Raw genomic sequence first — 25,310 nt, 5'->3', positions numbered from 1 at the left:
GGTGGTCACCTTCTTGATGTGTCGTCACACTGCAGAGAGAGAGCAGAGGCAGTCTCTCTGGTGTCTCTTCATGTAATAGCACCAGTCCCAGAATGAGGGCTCCACTTTGTTGGTCTCATCTCAACCTAATTACCTCCCAAAGGTCCCGTCTCCAAATACCATCATATTGGGGGTTAGGGCTTCAACATAAGAATTTTTGAGGAAGGCAATTTGGTCCAGAGCAGGTATAAATGAGGACTATTTCAGAAACTTCTTATTTTACCTAAGTATCATGTTAAACCTAGGATCTAGAATTGTTCTCATTTTACCTGGGGGAAAGATTATCTGATTTATCATAGGAAAAAAAAGATTTATCATAGGAAAAGTAAAAATTACTATTGCTTATTCATCATGAAATACATAGTTAAAAGTAAAAGATTTATAGGAAAAGTAAAAATTACTATTGCTTATTCATCATTAAATACGTAGTTAAATTATGCATCATTGGCATAAAACGGAACTATGAAATGTTACATAGTTCATAAAATGAACTATGAAATTGCTGAAATGATTCCTATACTATTCCATTCCATGAATGTTCATAGTTCCATAAAAAGTGCAAATGTCTCTTAATGTCTTTTAAAGTACTTTATGAAAAGAGACTTTAAGAGAGTTTTTTTTTCTATTTGTAAAAAAATAGCCAATTTTATGGGTGATTATGATCATTTACTAAAGTTCCTTTTAAAATTAGTCTCACCCTCTCCATAAATAAATAATACAACTAATAAGGAAGTCTTACCATGTTTTAGTGCCTTACATATATATTTTTAAATAGTTACATAACATCAATTTTTGAAATTTCAGTGATCAGTTGATCTTATATCAATGGTGCTACTAAGGTAGATAATACGATCTTTATTTAATATTTGAGAAACTCAAAGCTTGAAGAAATTAAGTGATTTTATCTAGTGTCAAACCTTTGTTATATCTTCTGTATGTTCAAAGAACATAGGGAATTTTTATATTACCTTGATCTGAAAAATAGTGTTCAGAGAAAGACACTAATAAATAGTTACCTTTATAATTACATAGAAAAATGAACAATTAGAGGATACTATATCCAGTTAAGCTCAACTTGAAAATTCATATGTAGCATCCTTACTTAAAAATAAGTTAGTAGTGGTGTATTTCAAGTGATCACTAATGAAAGCAGTATTAATTTGTTATTATGTTTGGCTTCATTTTGTTATTTCTTTTTAAGTTTTTAGAAACTTATTTAACATGGCTTTCCTTGGGAAATACCAATATATGGTCAGCATGAATATATATTCTTTTATAAAATATGCTTCCAGAATCTCTTAATTGGTTTTCTCAGTGTATGAGTGGTAGTGGAAAGAACCCTGTACTATTTAATAGGGAGTAAACCAAGCTATTGCAAATTTAGATCTTTTATTATTTTTTATTTGTGGCTGCCAGTTTTGGCTGATAAGATGGCTTTTCTATGTATAGATTAGAACAGGAGTTTGTAATAAGGTGTTTTCCACAACTACTCAACTTTGCTGTCATAGTGGGAAAGCAGCTATAGGCAATACATAAACAAGTGGACATAACTGTGCTCCAATAATATTTTATTTATTAATACAAAGACAAGCAGCAGCCATATTTGGCCTACAGGTTGTAGTTTGCTAACTCCTGCATTAGAATGTCAAGTGAAATAAAAGCTCCTCACTATAATATTTTTTAAATTATTTGCCATGTTTTGTTTACTTAAATCCTATTCTAACTTAATGCTTTAATTTGTACATTTTTCTTTTTAAATTTCACCTTTTTGATTGCTACAGTGCTTTTATATCTTCAGCTTCTTTTTAGGCTCTCTAATATCCTCATACATCTTTCCAACCTTATCAAGACTCCTCCAAATTTAATTACATATTTACTGACAATCAGGAGTGAGTGAGGTAAGGCAATGGAGGTTCTAGATATAAAGAAAAAGATAGACTCTTATGGATTTGGGTGGTCATGGAAGACTCATTAAAGGAGGCAGGACTGGAACTGATTCATCAAAGCTTCGAGGGAAATTTAATATTAGAAAAAAGAGAAGATTATTTCAATAAATTGTTGACAAGGGGAAACTCACATATTTCCTCCTTCCCTCATTTCATCTCCAAAATATGAATTCCACCAGGGACTGGTTCTTTCCCAGATCATTTCCTGGAACAGAATGCACAGAATGCTAATGATGTGACTTAGTTCTCTCTTTGGATTTTACCTCGTTGAATTCTCTTTTCCTTCCTTGTGGCTAGGACTGACCAGCCTTGGAAAGGCCTGAAGCCTGTGGCCTATACAAGCTTTGCTCTAGGCACTCTAGCAAATGGGCTTCTCTCTGGCTGGTTGGCTTGTTTTTCCTTAGTGTCCCTATTTGAGATAGGAAAAAACAGTTTTTCCTACCCTTACACTGGATAGAACACATAACACCTCACCTCTGGTCACCAAAATGTGTGTGGATTTTCTCTCCCAACAACCAGTTCTCTAGTGGACACCAAATGAGTATACTATAATTCAGTTCATTTCTGACACTATCTGCCTGAAGATAGCGTCAGATTCCACAGGTTAAAGGCTCAATCCCACAAGACTGCCCTCATTCAGATGCCAACTGCAAGTTCTTCTGGCAAAAAAATAAGTAGAGGGTTCACACAACCCTCCCTTGGGTTGGATTAATTTGCTAGAATGGCTCTCAGAACTCAGAAAAACATGTTTACCCCCATTTATAGGGTACAGAAGAAGTTAGTTAGAGGGAAGAGATGCATAGGGCAGGGTCTGTGGGAAGGAATGTGGAGTTTCTTTGCATTTTCCAGGCATGCCACCCTCCCAGCACCTCCACGTGTTCAGAAATCTGGAAACTTGACTTTTGTGTTTTTATGAAGGCTCCACTGTGTAGGCATGGTTGATTAAATCATTGGTTGTTGGTGATCAGCTCAACTCTCAGACCTTGTATCCTCCCTAGAGGTCCCTGTATGGGGCTGGAAGTTCCAACTGTATAGTCACATGATGGGTTCCTCTGGCAGCCAGCCCCAATCCTGAGGCCTTCCCAAGAGCCCACTAGGAGTCATGTCATTAGAACAAAAGATGCTCCTATCACACAAGAGATTCCAAGGGATTTAGGAGCTCTGCTGTTAAAGAACTGAACTGGAGTCTGCTCAACTGGCACAGTGAAAACACACATCAAGGTTTTTGCAGTGACAGAAAGTTGCCTATTGCAGAGTGCTAAGCAGGAGGGGACCAGCCAGCTAAATGCTCAAATCCGGCCTCCCTGATGGCTTGCAGGCAAGGATTTTTAGGCTTGCAGGCAAGGATTTTTAAAGGCAGGGGTAAATTTCAAGAAAGCAGAAGCTACAGGCAAAATCATAAATCAATACAAGGAGGTTTCACATTGGCTTAAGCTTAAAAGGGCAGGACATTTGAAGTGGGGGGCACTCACAGGTGGTAGGTAGATTCAGAACTCTTCGGATTTGCAGTTGATTAAGGAAGGGAAGCTTTGTTTAAAACATTTAAGTTCAGTAGAAAAATGCTGACTTGCTAGAGGGAATGACTTTCTCTAAGTTCCTCAGGAAGAAACTTACTAATAAAACAAAGGGTAATAGCTAAAATTTAGTCTTCATTTCCCCCTTATCTGGAGTCTGTATGCCAGCAGATCCATTCAGTGGGGTTTCAAGCCTCTAAAAGACAACTCAAGGATGTATGTTAGGATGTTATCTTTAGTTTCTGTAGGAAAAGCAAACATCTCTGGAGCTTTAACTTCCTTGGCTGTTGTTCTTAGGATACTGCTACCTTTTCGTTTAACAAGTTACTGAATTACCTCCGGGGCTAGCTAGATGCCTGGAATGTTTCTTAAAGGAACTTTGGGGTTTTCCTTTATTTCCATGTTTGGGGGTTTGCAGGTCCCTAAAAGGAGAGGTGGGGTCCCTGCTATATTTCACTGTGTCCAATGATCCTATCGCACAGGAAATTACAAAAGTCTTAGGAGCTCTATGTCAGGAACTGGGGGCAGAGACCAAATATATATTTCTTATGTAAACCAAAAAGTATGTGAGACAGGTCTCAGTCAATTTAGAGGTTTATTTTGCCAAACTTAAAGACCATGGTCTGTGACACAGCCTCAGGGAATCTTGAGAACATATGCGCAAGGTGGTTTGGTTACAACTTGGTTTATACATTGTAGGGAGACAGAAGTTACAGGCAAAGACATAAATCAGTATGTGTAATGTTCAGCCTGGAAAGTGGGACATCTCTAGGTGGGCGTGAGGGAGGTTTTAGGTCATAGGTGGATTCAGAGATTTCCTGATTGGCAATTGGTTGAAAGAGGTAAGCCCTGTCTAAAGAGTTGAATTCAGCATAAAGACATGCTTGAGTTTAGTTAGATAAGGGGGTTGTGGACGCCAAGGTTCTTGTCATGTAGATGAGGCCTCCAGGTAGCAGGCTTCAGAGAGAATAGATGGTAAATATCTCTTATCAGACCTTAAAAGGTGTCATGCTCTCTGGAGAAGACCGAGTATGGGAAGGAGATTCTCTACAGAATGCAAATTTACTTTACAGGAGGCAGCTTTACAGGGCCATTTCAGAATATGGAATGTCAAACAAAAAAATTTTAGGGTAAAATACTTTGATTTTCTTCAGGGCTTGCAATAAAATACCAAACTCCAACCTGACTCTTGCTATAGTATCACATGATGTTGTTTGGAATTTGGTATTTTATTGCTATGAAGAGTCTGTTTTGTCAGTCTTATGATCTCTGTTTTAATGTTAACGTCGGTCAGTTGTGTCTAAATCCCGAAGTGTAGAGTGCAGAAAAGCCCAGCATGTCCAATCCATAATGAGGCATGTCTGACCCCTCCCTTTCAGTCATGGCCTAAACTATTTTTTCAGGTTTCTTTGGGGTCCACTTGGCTAAGAGGAAGGTCCATTCAATCGGTTGGGGGCTTAGAATTATATTTTTGGTACACTTGTTATATCACAGATCCTTTCAGTCTTTTATGGCCATTTGACTTGGTGGGCGGATATGACCCAAGGGGATGGGAATAGGAAGTCAGTCAGCTTTCTTGCCTTATAAGCTACCTTTATGAGTAAATGTGTAAATGAAGGAGTCCTGCTTGGGATCTGTGTTACCTTATTGGGAACATAATTTGGAATTTGAAATTAGGGTTTTTTAAAAACAGAATGTGAATACGTACTTCTGTTCACATTTTTTCCTGTAGACTTTGCAAAAAGGGATAGCATGGCAAGACAGATGGGTTCCTGCCATCTCTCAATCTTTTTACCTTTGGTATGATGGCAGACTAAGCGAGTATATGGACAGGGCCACTGGATCTGGAAGACAAAGCCCTATGTGGAGAAAGTGATGCCCCTGTGTTGAGGCAGCCTTCTTGTTTCTTCTGCAAGCACAACTGCTGTCCCAGACAGTGACAGCCTATCTTTAGCGAGTGGGATCTGGAGTTACTGTGGTATTTGGAGAGCCAGCCAGTCTGCCACAGTTACCTCAGGCTGCATGAATAATTTCTCTACAAAAAATGGCAGCAGTTTTCCATCATAACTGCAGTTTCTGGTATCTGATGCTGGAATTCATTTCTAAAGCCAGAGTAATATCACATTAAAATGAGCAAATCTCCAGACACTGATTTTTAGCTGCTGGATTTTTTGATTGTATAGTGTTTACTTCTTTTCGCTTCAGGGGAAAGAAAGTGGGCTCATCTCAAAGCCTTAAATAACAGTCATGAAAATTTCACCGTCTGACCACAGTGGCATGATGGAGGGCATCCGAGGAACAGAGGGAAGGAAGGAGAGTGTTACCATGCAGGGAATTTGTTGTCATTTGAAATTAAGGTTGGGACATCTCAGTGAAATCATTAAAACCTAGGAACTAAAATGAAAATAAAGACCTGTACTCAAAACTCTGGCTTAAGGAATTGGGTTGCTTGGAGGCAGAGAGAAAATTAGCCAAAGAGTAAAACTACAGCATTTGAAATATGAAGAGAAAAAGTACAAATTGGATTTTATAAAGAGATCACTAGAAACTTGAAGAGAGAAGAGGATCAGCTTTAGAAGCAAACTATAGGGGAATTGGGAAAGGAAAGTTTAAAATTTGAAATATTTAAACAGGCCATTACAAAGATAAAAGGCTTTTGGGAAGACTTAGGGCCTAGGGCTTCTCTTCATGTGAAGCCTCTCGTATCTCTAGGACACCAATATAGGGCAGAGTCTTACTATGAGACTTTTTCTCCTGAACACCCCTTCACAGTCCCCGGTAAGCTAGATTGGGACATATGAGAACTCCTTTCTCTTAGGCCAATTGCCTCCTTTGTCCATTTCCTCTTTGCTGTTTCATTTGTAGTAAAAAATAGTCTTAAATTTGAATGTTTTAAAATTATAACTAAAAAGTCTTCAAATACAAATCTTAAGACTGTGCTAAGATAGAAATTTGCTAAGCAAATCAATCTATGAGTACAAAAACAATTGCATCAAGCTTCCATATTTAACATTAGCCGTAGCCAATATTATGTGCATAGAAAAATATCAATCCAAATGAAAGAACTGACTTCAAGTTAGAAAATAATATGGATTCACAATCCTTCTCCCTTCTTATTCAAAACCATGCAGGTAATATATGCTTTAAACACTAAAAATGATGAGCATGAATCTGCAATTCAAGCCCTCAAAGATGCTCATGAAGAAGAAATTCAACAAATTCTTGCTGAAACAAGAGAAAAAATATTGCAGTATAAAAGCAAAGTAACAGAGGAGCTAGACCTTAGAAGAAAGATTCAAGTTTTAGAATCATCATTAGAAGATCACATAAAAATGAAGCAGCAGGCTTTGACAGAATTTGAAGCTTATAAGCACAGAGTTGAGGACATGCAACTTTGTGCAGAAGCCCAGCATGTCCAACGCATAGTGACCATGTCTAGAGAAGTCGAAGAGATTAGAAGGAAATTTGAAGAAAAATTACGGAGCTTTGGACAACTTCAAGTACAGTTTGAAAAAGACAAACGATTGGCATTGGAAGACTTGCAAGCTGCTCACAGACGGGAGATACAAGAGCTATTGAAGTCACAGCAGGATCACAGTGCCTCAGTAAATAAAGGCCAGGAAAAGGCAGAGGAACTACACAGAATGGAGGTGGAGTCCCTAAACAAAATGCTTGAGGAGCTAAGACTTGAACGGAAGAAACTAATTGAGGATTATGAAGGCAAGTTGAATAAAGCTCAGTCCTTTTATGAACGTGAGCTTGATACTTTGAAAAGGTCACAGCTTTTTACAGCAGAAAGCCTACAGGCCAGCAAAGAAAAGGAAGCTGATCTTAGAAAAGAATTTCAGGGACAAGAAGCAATTTTACGAAAAACTATAGGAAAATTAAAGACAGAGTTACAGATGGTACAGGATGAAGCTGGAAGTCTTCTTGACAAATGCCAAAAGCTTCAGACGGCACTTGCCACAGCAGAGAACAATGTTCAGGTAAGTAAAGAATATTATATTCAACACATGGATTTTTTTTCTTTTAAAAATATTTGTTTTGTAGGCTGGAGAGCAGTCTGGCCCACTTAGAATCAGTGGCTTCACACCACTTAGACTTTTTTTTTTTTTAACTTTTCCTGCTTTTCCTTTGTGAGAAAAATCAATGACAGGATAATTTGTATTACCCTGTAGTTGTTATTTCAGACTTTCAGATATTAGGGGCCCAAAAAGACAAGCTTAAAACCTTGTCTAATTATTGGCTAGGCACAGTGGTACACACCTGTAATCCCAGCACTTTGGGGGGCCCAGGCAGGAGGATCGCTTCAGGCCAGGTGTTAGAAACCAGCCTGGGTGAGTGAGCTTAGCGAGGTAATACGCTGTTTCTGGGGGGGGACAATATTGCTAATTATTTACAAAAGGATTTTAATATTGGGCTTAAAGTTTAAATACATTTTTTTCTTTTCCTTTCACTAATAATGGTTTGCCTGCTAGCTGATATTTAGAATTTGATCAAGAAATTGCTTGCTTTCTAAACCTGAATTTAATAGGGGTATTGCACAAGTCTGGGGGAAAAAAATGCCAGAAGTCCACAAGTTTTGTTTTGTTGGCTTAGAAAATTTCATAGCCATGTTTTTAATATCTGTGCAACATTAGAATGGATTAGAAAGTGTGGAATAGCCTTTCCTGATTGGGTCATGTTTATGAAAACATCAAGTTATAAATCACTAATACTTACAGATTTAAAAATTGGTATATAGTTTAGTATGACTTCTGAATAAGAGAAAGCTGACCCTTATAATTTAAATGAATTATTTAGCTTAGTATTATTCCTGCATTTTAACAATGGCTATTTAATCTTTCTTAGGTTCTTCAAAAACAGCTTGATGATGCCAAGGAGGGAGAAATGGCCCTATTAAGCAAGCACAAAGAAGTGGAAAGTGAGCTAGCAGCTGCCAGAGAACGTTTACAACAGCAAGCTTCAGATCTTGTCCTCAAAGCTAGTATGTGTGACCACAGTTTTTGATGTAATGCTTAGCTAAAATCAACACTTTATTTATTTATTTTTTTTGGAGACAGAGGCTTGCTCTGTCGCCCAGACGGGAGTGCAGTGGCTCAATCTCGGCTCATTGCAACCTCTGCCTCCTGGGTTCAAGCAATTCTCCTGCCTCAGCTTCCTGAGTAGCTGGGACTACAGGTGCCCGCCACCATGCTTGGCTAATTTTTTTGTATTTTTAGTAGAGATGGAGTTTCACCGTGTTGCCCAGGCTGGTCTCGAACTCCTGAGCTCAGGCAGTCTCCCCGCCTCAGCCTCCCAAAGTGCTGGGATTACAGGCATGAGCCACCACGCTCGGCCCCAACACTTAAATGTTAATTTAAGGTAGCATTTATTTTTTCTTCTAACATTTTAAAACTATTTAGACTGTAAATATGTTAAAGGACTCAATATGTTACTAATTACTTATAAGATACACAAATATTTTTTATTTTTAGGAATATATTTTTATAGAAAACTTGAGAGTTTTCCTTTGTGAGGAAAAATACCAATAGCAGGTAAAATACCAATAAAGTAGTCACTAAAAGAAAAATGGGCTGGGCATGGTGGCTTACACCTATAATCTCAGCACTTTGGGAGGCCAAAGTGGGCAGATCATTTGTGGCCAGAGGTTTGAGACCAGCCTGACCAACGAGGTGAAACCACATCTCTACTAAAAATAACAAAAATTAGCTGGGCATGGTGGTGCACACTTGTAATTCCAGCTACTAAGGAGGCTGAGGCATGAGAATTACTTGAACCTGGTGGCAGAGGTTGCAGTGAGCCGAGATTGCGCCAGTGCACTTCAGCCTGAGCAACAGAGCAAGGCTGTATCAAAAAAAAGAAGGAAAGAAAGAAAGAACGAAAAATGAAGCACACTTTTCAAGAGGTGTTGTCCTTTAAAAATATACATTTTATTTTATTTTATTTTTTGAGACAAGGTCTTGTTCTGTCACCTAGACTGGACTGCAGTGGCATGAACACAACTCACTGTAGCCTGGACTTCCTGGGCTCAAGTGATCCTCCCACTTCAGCTTCCTGAGTAGCTGGGACCACAGGCATGCACCACCTTGGCTGGCTAATTTTTTAATTTTTTGTAAAGACGGGGTCTTGCCATGTTGCCTAGGGTGATCTCAAACTCCTGGGCTCTAGCAGTTCTCCCACCTTGGCCTCCCAAAGTGCTGGGATTTCAGGTGTGAGCCACCATGCCAGCATTTATTTAGTTTTTAGAGATGGGATCTTGTTCTGTTGCTCAGGCTTGAGTGCAGTGGCCTGATCATACCTCACTGCAGCCTCAAACTCCTGGGCTTAAGTAATCCTCTTGCCTTAGCCTTCCCAGTAGCTGGGACTCTAGGTATGCCACGGGCTAACTTTTTTAAAGATGAGGTCTCACTGAAAAAATACACATTTTAAAGTGCTCAAATTAGTTGAACTGTTTGTAAATTACAGCAGTTCATTTCTTAGGGCTTGTTACTAAGGTTCATTTTTACATACTAAAGCTGACTTGCCTATTTCTCAAGTGGCTGGTATGCTTTTTCACAACCATTACTGGAGGAAGTGGGTGACTTGTGTCAGTTCTGAAGTTATATTTTGTCTAAGTGTTTAGTGTGCCCAGGAAGGCTGTTTGAGCTGGTTCTTTGAGGATCTCATTTGATTTTGATTGGCTTATCAGTGAATCTCAGATTTTCCTTCCTCTAAAATAGTTGTTTTTAATAGCCTTTAGTGCACATTGGAGTGACCTGAAGGGTTTGTGAAACTACAGATGCTGGGCCCCACCCTCAGAGTTTCTGATTCACTTTTAGGTCTGGGGTGGGTCACATTTCTAACCAGAGTTCCCAGGTGATACTGGTGATGCTGGTCCTGGGTACTTTGAGAACCTCTGCCTTAAACTATCCTTTCTATGAGACCTTTTTCTTCACTCACTTTCCATCTCTCTGTCTCTCCTCATTTTTCTCCACCTTCCCTGCTTTTTGCTGTCATTTAAGAGATTCTTTCATAACCTTGCTGTCTTTATCTGTGTCTTACACCACCTTAGTTGTTGGTTGGTTGGTTGTTTTTATTTGGAGATGAGGTCTCGCTATGTTGCAGGACATAGTGCAGTGGCTGTTACAGGTGCAGTCATAGCTCACTGCAACCTTGAACTCCTGGGCTCAAACAATCCTCCCATCTCAACCTCCCAAGTGGCTGGAACTACAAGCTCCACTTTAGGTCTTTATCCGGCCTCTTGCCTGAAACAAATTCAATTTCAACCAAACTGCTCTCTGCCATCTTTGTTTCCTACATACAAACTTCTTCCTTTTTATGTTAGAATTTGAAAATAAATTAGAAAAGAACGAATCACTCATTTTGGCGCCACAGTGTCAGTCAGTGCATCCTCTCCGTCCTTCTTTTATTCCCAGGAGACTTTCTTATGAAGCCTACCGAGGAGTTGTGCCTACTTCAACCTGTTTAGCTTGCAATCTTAAAAAAACAAAAACAAAAACAAAACAGTAAAACGGTACGAGGTGCAGGAAGCAACATTAATCATGTGAAAATGACGTTTTAATTTAAATTATTCTAGTGCGCTAAGAAGTATTTTCATGTAAATATTTCCATTTTATGTAGTGAAGAAACAAAAGGAAAATTTGTATATGTAGACCATTTATTTTACTTAAGTATAAAGTACAGTTGTGTTATTAAATTTAAACTGTTTATCTCATAGTACAACTGATTTTTAAATTGAAGGGATTTTCTTTTTGGGGGATAGGTCATATTGGAATGCTTCAAGCAACTCAAATGACCCAAGAAGTTACAATTAAAGATTTAGAATCAGAAAAATCGAGAGCCAATGAGAGATTATCTCAACTTGAAGAGGAAAGAGCTTTTTTGCGAAGCAAAACCCAAAGTCTGGATGAAGAGCAGAAGCAACAGATTCTAGAACTGGAGAAGGTAAAAAGTAATGGACACTCCATTCCCCCCGAAAGAGTTCCGTTTTTCTCTTTTTCAGATTTGAAGTATTTGGAGTATTTCTTGCTACTCCCCAGTAACAATACATTTCCTACTTTAGTAGTTATTTTTGGTTCTAATTTTGAGGAAATGGGTATATAGCTAGACTATCCTATGCTGTATGTATGTTCAAAATATGTGGGTAACAATCTATATAATATAAAAACTTAAGACATTTCAACCTATTTCAAGCCAGAAATTGAATAAACTCTTATTTCAGTGGAGTGTATACTTATAATCATTATTCGTTTTCTATTAATGAAATATATTACTGCATATCCATGTAGGAAATTTCTGTAGAACTGAAAATATGACAAGCTTCAAGCTCTGAAAATGTATACCAAGATAATTGAATTTCTAGTTTAACAAGTGAAACATCATTTATAGAGTAATTGCTGAATATGTATTCCAGTTTTTCAGATGCCCACAATACCAAGTGGGAGTTTTGGACATACTTTTCTTTCTCTTTCCCTCAACGTCTAAGTATTTTGAAAATGTCTATTCTCTTTGCTCTTTACTTACTTCCATTCATTCCTTAACCTGGTGCAGTCCTCTCTGACCATCAGTCCACAGAATTTGCTTTTGCCTCAGCCCTCAGTGCCATCCTGATTGGTGGACTTGGTGGATCATATCTTACTGTGGTACTCACTACCCACTGATTTACAATCTCTCATCTCTTGGTATTGGTATTTCACATTCTTTCACATTTTTCTCGTACCTTCTTGGCCTTACAGTCTTCTTTGTGAACTTCCCTCCTCCATCTGTTCCCTTACCATTGATGTTTCCAGTATTTTCATCTAATTCTACGCACTCATTCATTCCAGTAACATCAACTGTCACTTATTCAGTGATAGCTTCTAAATCTTTAGGTCCAGGCCAGACATTTTCTCTGAATTTAAGTCTTTTATCCTTTCCACTAGATATCTCCATTTATGTTTTTCACAAACATCAAGTTACCATGCCCAGAACTTTCTCCTCTCAAAAGTACTAAGTTTCTTTTACTCCTTATTTCAACCAATAGCACCACTGTCTATCTAGTTGCTAAATCAAAAAGCTGAAAGTCATTCTTGATTACTGTTTTCTCAGCCCCTTTATCTGTTACAGAGTCCTATTGGTTCTACTTCCTTAATATATCTTTATTCCATCCTCCCCTGCTCATACCCATTTATAGATCCGAGGTTTAGGCACGTGTCATTGCTTGCCTGGATTATAGTCACAACTGCCTAGCAGCAATCTCTGATTTCAGTTGGCTCACCAGCCTGCTTCCAAGATGATTGTTTTTAAAAGTATATAATTTGCTTAAACTTCAGTGATTTCTCAGTCCCTTCAGAAGAAAATTCAGAGTTCTTGGTGTAAAAGACCCCATCTCATTATTTTATTCCTGCCTACTTCTGAGCCCCATCTTTCACCACTTTATCACCTTGTATCCTGTATTCTATCCAGACTGCTTAGCTGCACAGACTTTCTGTCTCCCTAAACTTCCCCATCTGGTTAGCTACTTGCCATCTTTCCAATGCTGCACAACAATAGAAACAGTTATGAATGTAGGCTTTTGACAACAGACCTAGGCTTGACATTTTCTTATCATTAATTTCCTCTGGGGTTGTTGTAAGAATTAAATGAGAGAATGTCATCACCAGCTCAGATGCTTTCTCTTCTGAAAAGCCTTCCCTGATATCTCTCTGTCTCTGTCTTTGTCTCTCTCTCTCTGAAACACACACACACATGCACACGCACATGCACTTTCTCACCGCGTCCAAGTTAGGCATCCTTCTAATATACTCCCATAACACGGGATATACATCTGCATTAGTTCATTTTGCATTGCTGTAAGGGAATACCTGAGACTGGGTAATTTATGAAGAGAAGACGGATATTTGGCTTGCAGTTCTGCGGTCCGTGCATGAAATGTAGTACTGGCATCTGTTTCTGGTGAGGCCTCAGGAAGCTTACAATCATGGTGGAAGGAGGAGGGCAGCCAGCATGTCACAGGACAAGAGAGAGAGCGAGAGAGAGGAAGGAGGTGCTAGGCTCCTTTAAACAACCAGATCTCACATAAACTCATAGAGTGAGAGCTCACTCATTATTGCAAGGACCACCAAGCTATTCATATGGGATTTACCCCCATGATCCAGACACCTCCCACTAGTCACACCTCCAACATTGGAGGTCACATTTCAACATGAGATCTGGTGGAGACAAAAAAATCCAAACCTGTGTCAACATCCCTTTTTCATAGAACTTATAAAACTATATTGCCATAGTCTTTGTATTTTTTTCATTATTAGAACTGTGAATGCCCAAAAGGTACGTAATTGGCATTCAAAATTGTATTGAGTGATATCCTTTGAGTGGGTTAACTGGTAAGCCATTTTGTGTACTATTCTGACATAAAAGGAAGCTCTTTACTCTTTTTTTTTTTTTTTGAGATGGAGTCTCGCTCTGTCGCCCAGGCTGGAGGGCAGTGGCGCAATCTCGGCTCACTGCAAACTCTGTCTCCCGGGTTCACGCCATTCTCCTGCCTCAGCCTCCCAAGTAGCTGGGACTACAGGCACCCGCCACCGCGCCCAGCTAATTTTTTGTATTTTTAGTAGAGACGGGGTTTCACCGTGTTAGCCAGGATGGTCTTGATCTCCTGACCTCGTGATCCACCCGCCTCGGCCTCCCAAAGTGCTGGGATTACAGGCGTGAGCCACTGCACCCGGCCCAGCCCTTTACTCTTAAGCTTGCAGATGTATTAACTCACATTTGGTCTAATATGATAATAGTCTATTTTATCTCTTGCTTTAAAATTTTTGATTTTGTATGGGCTCCCCTTTCACTTTCTGAGAACACTAATGATTTGTTGTCATGTTTCATAGTCTAGATCCTGTAGCACTCAGTTTATTCAAGCTTCTATATTTATAGGGTATTCAAATTACCCTAATAACAGTAATGAAAAAAGCAGGTGCCGATTATTGATCTTTGTCTGTTTTAATTTTAGAAAGTAAATGAAGCAAAGAGAACTCAGCAAGAATATTATGAAAGGGAACTTAAAAACCTGCAAAGTAGATTGGAAGACGAGGTGACTCAATTAAACGAGGCCCATTCTAAGACTTTGGAAGAATTAGCTTGGAAGCACCATATGGCAATTGAAGCTGTCCACAGTAATGCAATTAGGGATAAGAAAAAACTGCAAATGGTGAGTAAAAATTTAATTTATCATTGCATTGTAAATTGATGATATTTCTGTAGTAGTGTGTCCGGAATTGGTGGGTTCTTGGTCTCACTGACTTCAAGAATGAACCCGTGGACCCCCGCGGTGAGTGTTACAGCTCTTAAGGTGGTGCGTCTGGAGTCTGCCCCTTCTGATGTTCAGATGTGTTCGGAGTTTCTTCCTTCTGGTGGGTTGGTGGTCTCGCTGGCTCAGGAGTGAAGCTGTAGACCTTCGCGGTGAGTGTTACAGCTCTTAAGGTAGCGCGTCTGGAGTTGTTCGTTCCTCCCAGTGGGCTCGTGGTCTTGCTAGGCTCAGGAGTGAAGCTGCAGATCTTCGTGGTGAGTGTTACAGCTCATAAAAGCAGCGTGGACCCAAAGAGTGAGCAGTAGCAAGATTTATTGCAAAGAGTGAAAGAACAAAGCTTCCACAGTGTGGAAGGCGACCCGAGCGGGTTGTCCATGCTGGCTCGGGCAGCCTGCTTTTATTCTCCTATCTGGCCCCACCCACATCCTGCTGATTGGTAGAGCCGAGTGGCCTGTTTTGTCAGGGCGCTGATTGGTGCATTTACAATCCCTGAGCTAGATACAAAGGTTCTCCACATTCCCATCAGATTAGTTAGTTACAGAGTTTCACACACAGGTTCTCCAAGGCCCCACCAGAGCAGCTAGATACAGAGTGTTGGTGCACTCACAAACCTTGAGCTAAACACAGGGTGCTGATTGGTGTGTTTACAAACCTTGAGCTAGATACAGAGTGCTGATTGGTGTATTTACAATCCCTGAGCTAGACATAAAGGTTCTCCAAGGCCCCACCAGAGCAGCTAGATACAGAGTGTCGATTGGTGCACTCACAAACCTTGAGCTAAACACAGGGTGCTGATTGGTGTATTTACAATCCCTGAGCTAGACATAAACACTCTCCATGTCCCCACCAGACTCAGGAGCCCAGCTGGCTTCACCTAGTGGATCCCGCACCGGGGCTGCAGGTGGAGCTGCCTGCCAGTTCCGCGCCATGTGCTCGCACTCCTCAGCCCTTGGGCGGTCGATGGGACTGGGCGCCGTGGAGCGGGGGCAGCATTCGTCGGGGGAGGCTCGGGTTGCACAGGAACCCAAGGAGGCGGGGGAAGGCTCAGGCTTGGCGGGCTGCAGTCCCGAGGCCTGCCCCGTGGGAAGGCAGCTAAGGCCCAGCGAAAAATCGAGCGCAGCGTCGGTGGGCTGGCACTGCTGGAGGACCCAGTACACCCTCCGCAGCCGCTGGCCCGGGTGCTAAGCCCCTCACTGCCCGGGGCCCGCAGGGCCGGCCGGCCGCTCTGAGTGTGGGGCCCGCCAAGCCCACACCCACCCAGAACTCCAGCTGGCCCGCAAGTGCTGCGTGCAGCCTCAATTCCTGCTTGTGTCTCTCCCTCCACACCTCCCTGCAAGTTGAGGGAGCCGGCTCTGGCCTTGGCCAGTCCAGAAAGGGGCTCCCGCAGTGCAGCGGCGGGCCGAAGGGCTCCTCAAGTGCCACCAAAGTGGGAACCCAGGCAGAGGAGGCGCCGAGAGCAAGCGAGGGCTCTGAGGACTGCCAGCACACTGTCACCTCTCAGTCCAGTGTGACCTATATTGTAGAGCAATGATTTGCTGCTGCTGCTGCTGCTTTTTTTTTCTTTTTCTTTTTTTTTTTTTTTGAGACAGAGTCTCGCTCTGTCTCTCAGTCTGGAGTGCAGTGCAGTGGCACAATCTCGGCTCATTGAAACCTCCACCTCCCAGGTTCAAACAAGTCTCCTGCCTCAGCCTCCTGAGTAGCTGGGACTACAGGCGCATGCCACCACACCTGGCTAATTTTTGTATTTTTAGTACAGACAGGGTTTCACCATCTTGGCCAGGCTGGTCTCGAACTCCTGACCTCAAGTGATCCTCCCACCTCAGCCTCCCAAAATGCTGGAATTATAGGTGTGAGCTACCGCACTCAGCCGATTTCCTTCATTTTGATGGTTTCTGTCTTGTAATCATTCTTGAAGTCACGGTTCAAAGAGTAACATACCTGGTAGTTCTTGAAATGAGATATAGCTTATTGAATTGATTTAAGACATTGCTACTTCATATAAGCCATAATAGAAACACTGTTTTTGTTCTTGAGCTGTCTCTTCATGAGACAATCTAATAGGTGTGCTCTTCAGGAAGCCTCAACTAGTTGAAAGTACGTATTCTCTCGTAGATAGTTTTCTTCTTTGAGAAAAAGATTTATGTTTTGTTTTGTTTGTTTCTTCCACAATTAAGTATTCAGCTTGCTAATAGTAATATATGACAGACAGAATTGCAGAGTAGAAAAAGCAAAGTATCTGACAGACCTTGGCCTTACACTGAGCTCTTTGCCTATTAACTGTATTACTTTGGGCCTCAAAAGCTATGCCTTAGGCTCCTCATCTGACAAAAGATATGATCCAACTTAAAATGTTCCTTCGAGGATTAAGTCAGATAAAGTGTTGAGTACCAAGCCATGTTCTAGCACATGATGATAAAAATTAGTTATTAGTACTTCTTACTATGTACCACATACTACAGTAATGTTTTGCATCTTTTAAAAATTTTAATTCTTATGACACTTTGGTTTGATTTCTCTACACATTTTACTGAAGAGGGGATGTGCTCAAGCACATGCAACTAGTAAGACTCAGTCAGGCCTTGAACTCAGGTTCCAGATCTGTCAAATCCCAGACATCTAAATACCATCATGTAGGCATTTAGTAATGATGGTTGTTATATATTTCACTAATGGTACTTTACAGTTTACAAAGAGCTTTTTTATATATACCTTAATACTTACGACTTGGAGATTAAAGTCATTTTTATTATATAGATGGTAAAATAGGTTTAATAAACCTCGATGATTTCGTGAGAGCCACAGCGCTATTAAGAAGAGATAGGATATGAATTGAGATCTGCCTCAGTGTACTTTCCTTTTGTGATATGACTAGTTGGGAAAAATATTTAAGACCTAAACTTAATTTAAAATTCAAATAAAACTTCCCGTTAGAATGTTATTTCTTACTAAACTTACTACTATATGTTTATGTAGCCAGAGACAAAAATTAACGACATGTTATTTCTCAAGACTCTGACTGTAGTATTCTCTGTGCCAGGTCACTATTCCAGAACCAGTTTGCACAGCATTAGTTAGTGAGGCATGTGCATGCTTAGCAATTCTGGGTGCCTGTATCACGTGTTCAGAGTTTTATAGAAAAGTGTTTCATGGTAACTGCTTCTTCTGTACTCTGTTTCCTAGCTATCTTTTGGTATTATTTTTCATTTCTACATTCATTTTCACTGTAGCCACTTTCTTTCTTATTGGAATATTTAAATTGCATATGTCCTGCCTTTAGCCTTTATTCCTCTCTATTAAGTTATAAGTGCTAGAATTGAGGCATCTTTCATCAACGTCATTTTTACCTCATTACTTTACTCCTCATTATCCCTTCACCTGATTAAATTTTAATTTTCTAGCACCTGCCTTAAGCTAATTAAATTTCTTAAAGTCTTTCTTTAAAACATGGTTGCCGTAAGACAGATGACATGAAATTTCCTATATGTGAATATATTCACCACCCTATTGCAGCATTATTTCTACCCTTCTTTTTTTTAATCAGAGTAACTTGTGTATCACTTGCTCTTTCTTCCACTCTTGCCTGTCTACCTCATGTCTGAACCTAAGCTGAAACCAGCCTCCTTCCAAAATAGTCTTCCTCTAGTGTCAGATTCTCTCTTAAGGAACATTTAGCTGAAGACGACTTCTCTTTTCTTATTATTCAGTTATCAAAAAGGATTGTACTGTCCATAACTGTAGTTGACCCACCACAACTGAGAGTGAATATACAGAGAACCCATGCAGAAAACTGTTAACATAGGAGGCTTGAGGCTACCATCCTTAGAAAGGCAAGTTGGCCCTTGGCTGGCATCTGGGAACTTGGATTTCTGGAGATCCCCCCATTCCCTAATAAGAATGACTCACTGGCCTAAGCTGTGGCCTAACCACACAGCCAATGTAGTTTATGCTGAACACCTGCTTTCCTTCTGGGAATCTGGAATTTTGACATGTGACAGGAAGATGGTACCTGTATGATCAGTCGCCGATAAAAAACCTGGGTACTAAGTCTCTCATGAGCTTTCCTAGTAGACAACATTTCACACAAATTGTCACAGGTTGCTGGAGGTATTCAGCCTGTCTTGTATAAGGACAACATTTCACACAAGTTGTTACAGGTGTCTGGAGGTATTAAGTGTGTCCTGTGTGAGAGGGCTTTTGGAAACTTTGTACCTGTGTCTGGTTTCCGGCAGACTTCACCCCATGTGTCTTTTTCCTTTGTGGTGTGTGCTTTGAGTCCTGTGCCATAATCACAGCCATGAGTGTGACTATACCCGTGAATGTAAATCATCAAACTTGGGTTTGTCTTGGGGTCCTCTGACACAGAACCCTATTGATTCTTCTTCTCATTTTACACTACAGAAATATTGAACTGCTTGTAACATACTGTGCTCCTTTGTCCCTTTGTGGTGTGAAAAAGCCTTAGCACATGCTTTTTCCCGTGCCTAGAATGTGATGTTCCCCTCCTGCTCCATCACCTTTTCTTCCTTCAAACCATGCTTAGGAATTGCTTTCTCTCTAAAGGTTTCCCTGCCAAGCTAGACGTTATTAGTTCCCCTTCCATATACTCCCGTACTCCCTATGCATGTCTAATTTAGTTAATATTCTTTAATTGTTTGATACCATGAGCTTATTAAGGGCAGGCTCCATATCTTATTGCCTTTGTTACCCAAGTGTTAAGTAGCATGCCTGGCAAATAGTAAGTGATCTTCAGTAATTATCAGTTTTACCAGTTTTGCTCTTTAATTTGCCTTCATTTTATACTTGCTCATTCTCTACTGTGTTCCAGTGCTAGACCACTGATTTGTAGAAGTGTTACTGGATTTCATTTTTTATGCAAACATAAAAGAATTTGAGGGAAAAAAAGAATTTTGAATTCAAGAGGTAATTAGAATTTTTTATCTCACACTTTTCTGTTTTTGGACTTCAGCTTGATCTAGTCCAGTCACATGTTCTCACCATTTAAAAAAAGTATAACTACATTATAAATGAGTCAGAATGATAGAATCTAAGCCACTATGGGTGTCACTGTTAATTCAGATATTGTTAATTAAGGGTAAGGCTAATTTGAAGAGCAAAGTTTCAAAATACAAAACAGAATAGTCTTTTTCTTAGAGTCTTCAAAGTATATAATACTTGCAATTTTGTTAATTTTTAAAAAATTTCTTTTTCTAAGGATTTGGAAGAACAACATAACAAAGATAAACTAAACCTGGAAGAGGATAAAAATCAGCTTCAACAAGAGCTAGAAAACCTAAAGGAAGTACTGGAAGACAAGTTGAATACAGCCAATCAAGAGGCAAGAATTCTTTAGACCTGTTGCCTATGTTATAGATTTTAATAATAATAACTTATTCTGGTGACATTGTATAGGTAGGTGAGTCTCAGTAAAGGTAACATATCTAGAATAAAAATAATTTAAAAACTTTAATTGGTGTTGAATTTTTCATGACACTCTGATTATGTTCCACCAGGTAAAATTTACTGTGAAAAACATTAAACTAAGGTGCTGTTGTGGGGAGAAGCAAAACAGAATATCACCACATAGGAAAAGAACAAGAGAGAGTTCTCTACCCTTTTGCCAAAAAATAGCTTATTATTCTCTATACTGCCTCTTTTTCTACAATTTCAACAGAAACTGAGGATGGTAGCTAGAATCAGTAGGCTTAATTTGAATTACAGTCTGTGACATTGCCCTTTTAAGACTAGATATAAATGAAAGAGGAGAAAAGAGGGAAGTTAGAGCTCTTCTTCAGTCTCATATCGGCAAAGTTCCAGGTGGGTTAAGGATTGGAATATAATATGAAAATCATGGATATGAATATAAATAAAATATGAAAACAAAAATGACAAACTTGAGGACAGAGAAGGCTGTTTGAACATGATATCAAAGTTGTGAATTGAAACATGGAATATTTGTACAGTTAAAGCTAAAACTTCTTTATATCAAAACACACCATAAGCAAAATTTAAAAAGAGGAAAAACTGGGAGAGATGAAGAGACTGACAAATTGACCAATGAAGAATTCATGTCTTTAACACTTTTAAGAGTATTTACAAAACAATAAGAAAAATACAGACACCCAGATTATCTTTTTACAAGCTAAAAATAAGCATGAAAAAATAATTTGTTTTGTATAATTTAAGAACTGGAAATGAAATCAATGAGATGCCATTCCATTACCATAAAATTAACAATGATAAAAAAATTGAGACCATGCAGTGTTAATAACGATAAAGAAATAAGCACTCAGAAACTGCTGATGGGGATTCAAAATTGTATAATTTTCCTCGAAAGGGATTTATCAGCACATATGAAAGCCTTAAAGACAGGCATGTCCTTTAACTCAACAGTTTCATTTTTTTGTGTATTTAACCTAAGCAGATAATTAGGGATTGTTGACAAAATTTCAGCACTGTTTATAGTAGAAGAAGTATAGAAAAACTTAAATTTTCTCTGAAGTCTGCTGCCTGGAAGGAAGGGAGTCTTCTCCCAGTTCACACAAGTTTTGTTTGCTTCTCTTTCCATGTTCTGGGGCTGCTTCCACACTGAGGGGTATTGCCTTTTTCCTGCTTAGAGGCACACATGGCCTAGCAGCTGCCTTGGTACAAACAAGGTCAAGAAAGTGAAGGCATTTAGGGTCCTTCTAGGAGTTAAATACCTTCATTCTGAGATGTTAAAGAGATTTTATTCTTAATTGCTAGTAAGTATATATGAAGTTTTTCTGTAATTGACTCATTCATTTATTTAATAAATATGGAATGGCTATTAGATACCAAAGCACTGTTACACACTGCGGTTTCAGTGATAAGTCAGTCAGACATGGTCCCTACTACTATGGACAGACAGACACAAAAACAAACACAAGTCTGAGGCATATTACAAAGGGTGGTAATTAACAAGGGCTCGTCAAAATAATAAATTTAGGAAAGCTTATGCAAATGCCCTGAGGCATGAGAAATTTCTAGGAATTGTAAGAATACCAGTGGTATTAGTCTGTTTCATGCTGCTGATAAAGACATACCTAAGACTGGTTAATTTACAAAAGAAGAGGTTTAATTGGACTCACAGTTCCACATGGCTAGGGAGGCCTCACGAACATGGTGGAAGACAAGGAGGAGCAAGTCACATCTTACATGGATGGCAGCAGGCAAAGAGAGAGCTTGTGCAGAGAAACTCCCATTTTTTAAAAACCATCAGATCTCATGAGACTCATTCACTATCACAAGAACAGCGCAGGAAAGACCCACCCCATAATTCAGTCACCTCCTACTGGGTTCCTCCCTCAACATATGGGAATTGTGGGAGTTACAATTCAAGATGAGATTTGGGTGGGGACACAGCCAAACCATATCACCAGAAAAAATGGAGTGTGATAGCAACTATAATAATTAATATTTATTTAGTGCTTACTGAGTCCCAGACTTTGTTTTATATAGCCTCTTCTTTATACTGTTCTCTCCTTTAATCCTCACAGCAACCCTGTGCAGTAGGTACCAGTTACTAAAGCATAGAAAAGTTAAAATAACTTGCCCAAGTCAGCACATAATAAGTAGGTAAAGCCAGAATTCCATTTCAGGTAGTGTGCTTTCAGAACTCAATTCTTAACCCTACTCTTTCTCTCAATTAGTATATAAAGACCAAGAAGAAAGGATGCCATGCTGAGGCTGGAGATTTCAGCAGGGGCTATGCTGTGGAGGTCTTGTAAGCCCCATGAAAGATTTTGAAAGTTATCCTAAGGGCAGTGAAAAACAGTTGAAAGATGATAAGTGCAAATATGTGGATGCTTGTGCAGTGGATGGGGCTTATGCTCGTGTCCATATTTGTAATTTATAAAAAACTCACTGTGGTGTTGCAAGGAGAGTGGATTAGAGAAGAACAAATAGAGGTAGATGGATATTTCAGGGAGGAGGTTTCTACTTACTGTATTCCCTCAGTTTGTACATTAATATGGAGAATCTGAGTATTTATTTCTATTGCAAATGACAGAAATCCTACCACAAACTAGCCTAAAGAAAAAAAAATTTATTGACTCATGTGACTGTAAAGTCCAAGGATAATGTTAGCATCAGGCAAGACTAGATTCAGAACTGAAATTGTGACAATGGAACTCAGCTTTTCTTTTTCTCTTAAATTGGGTTTGTTCTTGTGTTGACTTCATGCTTCAATCACATATTCCCTGAGGTGTATGTGGAGCTGGCAAAAAACCTTTTCTAGGAGCTCCTTTTAAAGTCCTGAGATCACTGTGACTAGATAAGCTTAAACCATGTGCCTGCCCCTGAACCAATCCACATACAAACAAAATGAGATGACCTTATTGGTTTACGTTTCAATGAAGCACTTCATTCTGGAGTTTAAGTTGAGTGCTTACTAAGACCACATGGACCGATAGAGAAGGCGAGTAGATGCCCCAAATGCCATAAGGAGATTTTGTTATTGGGAGACAATAGGTGTTTTCCCCATGTATCCATTTTTATTGTATTTAAGAAAACAAACTGATCAGTTATGTTCAACACTTATTTGCTTTTTATATTTTATTACATTTAACTTTGCAGAAGTTTGAAGTTTTTGCCTATTTAAATATTCTATCTCTAGATTTGTAATTGCCTTAATAGACCTTCTCTTTGAATTCTTTACATTGTTACTAGAATACCGTTTTTTTTTTCTTGAGGCAGAGTCTTGCTCTGTTGCCAGGCTGGAATGCAGTGGCACAATCTCGCTCACTGCAACCTCTGCCTCCCAGGTGCAAGCAATTCCCCTGCCTCAGCCTCTCAGGTAGCTGGGATTACAGTCGCGCGCCACCACACCCGGCTACTTTTTGTATTTTTAGTAGAGACGGGGTTTCGCCATGTTGGCCAGGCTGGTCTTGAACTCCTGGCCTCAAGTGATCAGCCTGCCTCGGCCTCCCAAAGTGCTGGGATTACAGGCATAAGCCACTGCGCCCAGCCCTAGAATACTATTCTTTATAATTTATTTAATGGAAGAATTTTACCAAACTTTTAAGAAACAGGTAATTCTTTTGCTGTGAAAATATTTCAGAGCACAGAAAAGATGTGTAGCTCCCCTAATTATCTTATGAGATTAGCATTCCTTTAGAGACACCACCAAGATAAAATACTACCACCACCAGTATTGCAGAGCATATACCTGCATGGAGAGGGGACAGGAAGGCTGTGCACTTGGGGAGGGAACTGTGGGTCAGAGAAGGATTAAAGGAGAATTTTTGTATTTTTTTTTTTGTAATGTCTGTATTTACAAGGAAAAATAGGTATTATTTTAAAATTACCAATTTCAACTTTTGTAGAAATTTCATAGGCTTGGCCATTTTATAAGAATGCGGTTTTTACTTTATAGCATTGTCCTAAATAATTTGAAATATTTCATGTATGTATTTTAGTATTCATAACTTTATGGTAGGGATATGCTTAATCAGCAATTGTCTATTGGCTTCTAATTTCGAGTGTATAAATTCAACTCTTAAAGATTTAATGAGAAATTTTGTATGGAAACACAGGAATCATAACTTACTCTAGTTTATAATACATTTACCAGCTTATCAATATTGACCTAAATTTATCCCCTTTGCAAATAGCAGGAGATATGGACTCAAATGAAATATGTGATTAAATTTTAAAGGATGGTTTTTAAGATATTTTTATCTAAAATTTTGTTTTACTCTTTTATATAATCTTTATCTTGCTTCAGCTTCTTATAGGTATTTTATTATATGGTGGAACTAGGAATTCTCTTTGTTAAACAAAGGTATATCTATTCCTTTACATGGTTGTCATGAAAAAAGAAGATCTTAAATGTGAAAGTCTTTTCAAAACACAGCAGAAGAAAGCTGTCATGGTTATTTGAGTGCTTTTTCCAAATTAATCAGGAAATCATCCATTCAGTAAAATTACAACTAAATAAAAAACTTTAGGAAGAAATTGTAAGACTATTTTGCTATTCTATTACAACGAAATATATTAAAAGTACTCTATTTACTTACAGATTGGCCACCTCCAAGATATGGTAAGGAAAAGTGAACAAGGTCTTGGCTCTGCAGAAGGACTTATTGCTAGTCTTCAGGACTCCCAGGAAAGGCTTCAGAATGAGCTTGACTTGACTAAAGACAGCCTAAAGGAGACCAAGGATGCTCTATTAAATGTGGAGGTAATTTCATAATTCTACTGCAATCTAAACAGTGGCAAAATAAAAATATAATTTAGCCATTTGACCTAGAGCTATTTAAACAGCACATTGTATATAATTAGTATATTAGTTCTTAGAACTACCATAACAAGGTACTACAAACTAGGGAATTTAAAACAACAGAAATTTATTCTCTCATAGCTCTGGAGGCTAGAAGTCCAACATCAAGGTGTTGGCACAGCTATGTTCCTTCCTAAACTCTAAGGGAAGATCCGTCCTTGTATTTTCCAGCTTCTGGTAGCACCAGGCATTCTTGGCATTCGGCAACATAATTTCCATCTCTGCCTATC

The 25,310-nt window shown here is 39.2% G+C and overlaps 1 protein-coding gene across 12 annotated transcripts in view; it reads left to right on the top strand.

The window, feature by feature from the left end:
• Positions 1 to 25,310, top strand: part of FAM184A (family with sequence similarity 184 member A) — a 188,547-nt gene that overhangs the window by 114,504 nt on the left and 48,733 nt on the right. For all 12 annotated transcript variants that reach the window (XR_010158166.1, XR_010158165.1, XM_063813399.1 and 9 more), the window contains 6 exons: positions 6,631 to 7,485; positions 8,351 to 8,486; positions 11,265 to 11,446; positions 14,487 to 14,684; positions 19,996 to 20,118; positions 24,820 to 24,981. Coding sequence is in view for 10 of the 12 variants with exons in the window: in XM_054686222.2 (XP_054542197.1) it covers positions 6,631 to 7,485; positions 8,351 to 8,486; positions 11,265 to 11,446; positions 14,487 to 14,684; positions 19,996 to 20,118; positions 24,820 to 24,981 (1,656 nt within the window). In the remaining 2 variants the exon portion in view is untranslated. The remainder of the gene's footprint in view (positions 1 to 6,630; positions 7,486 to 8,350; positions 8,487 to 11,264; positions 11,447 to 14,486; positions 14,685 to 19,995; positions 20,119 to 24,819; positions 24,982 to 25,310) is intronic.

The sequence above is a fragment of the Pan troglodytes genome, chromosome 5 (genome assembly GCF_028858775.2).
Source record: "Pan troglodytes isolate AG18354 chromosome 5, NHGRI_mPanTro3-v2.0_pri, whole genome shotgun sequence".
Taxonomy (NCBI): domain Eukaryota; kingdom Metazoa; phylum Chordata; class Mammalia; order Primates; family Hominidae; genus Pan; species Pan troglodytes.
Note: the sequence above shows the minus strand (reverse complement) of the source record. Positions and strands in the feature narration are given on the sequence as shown.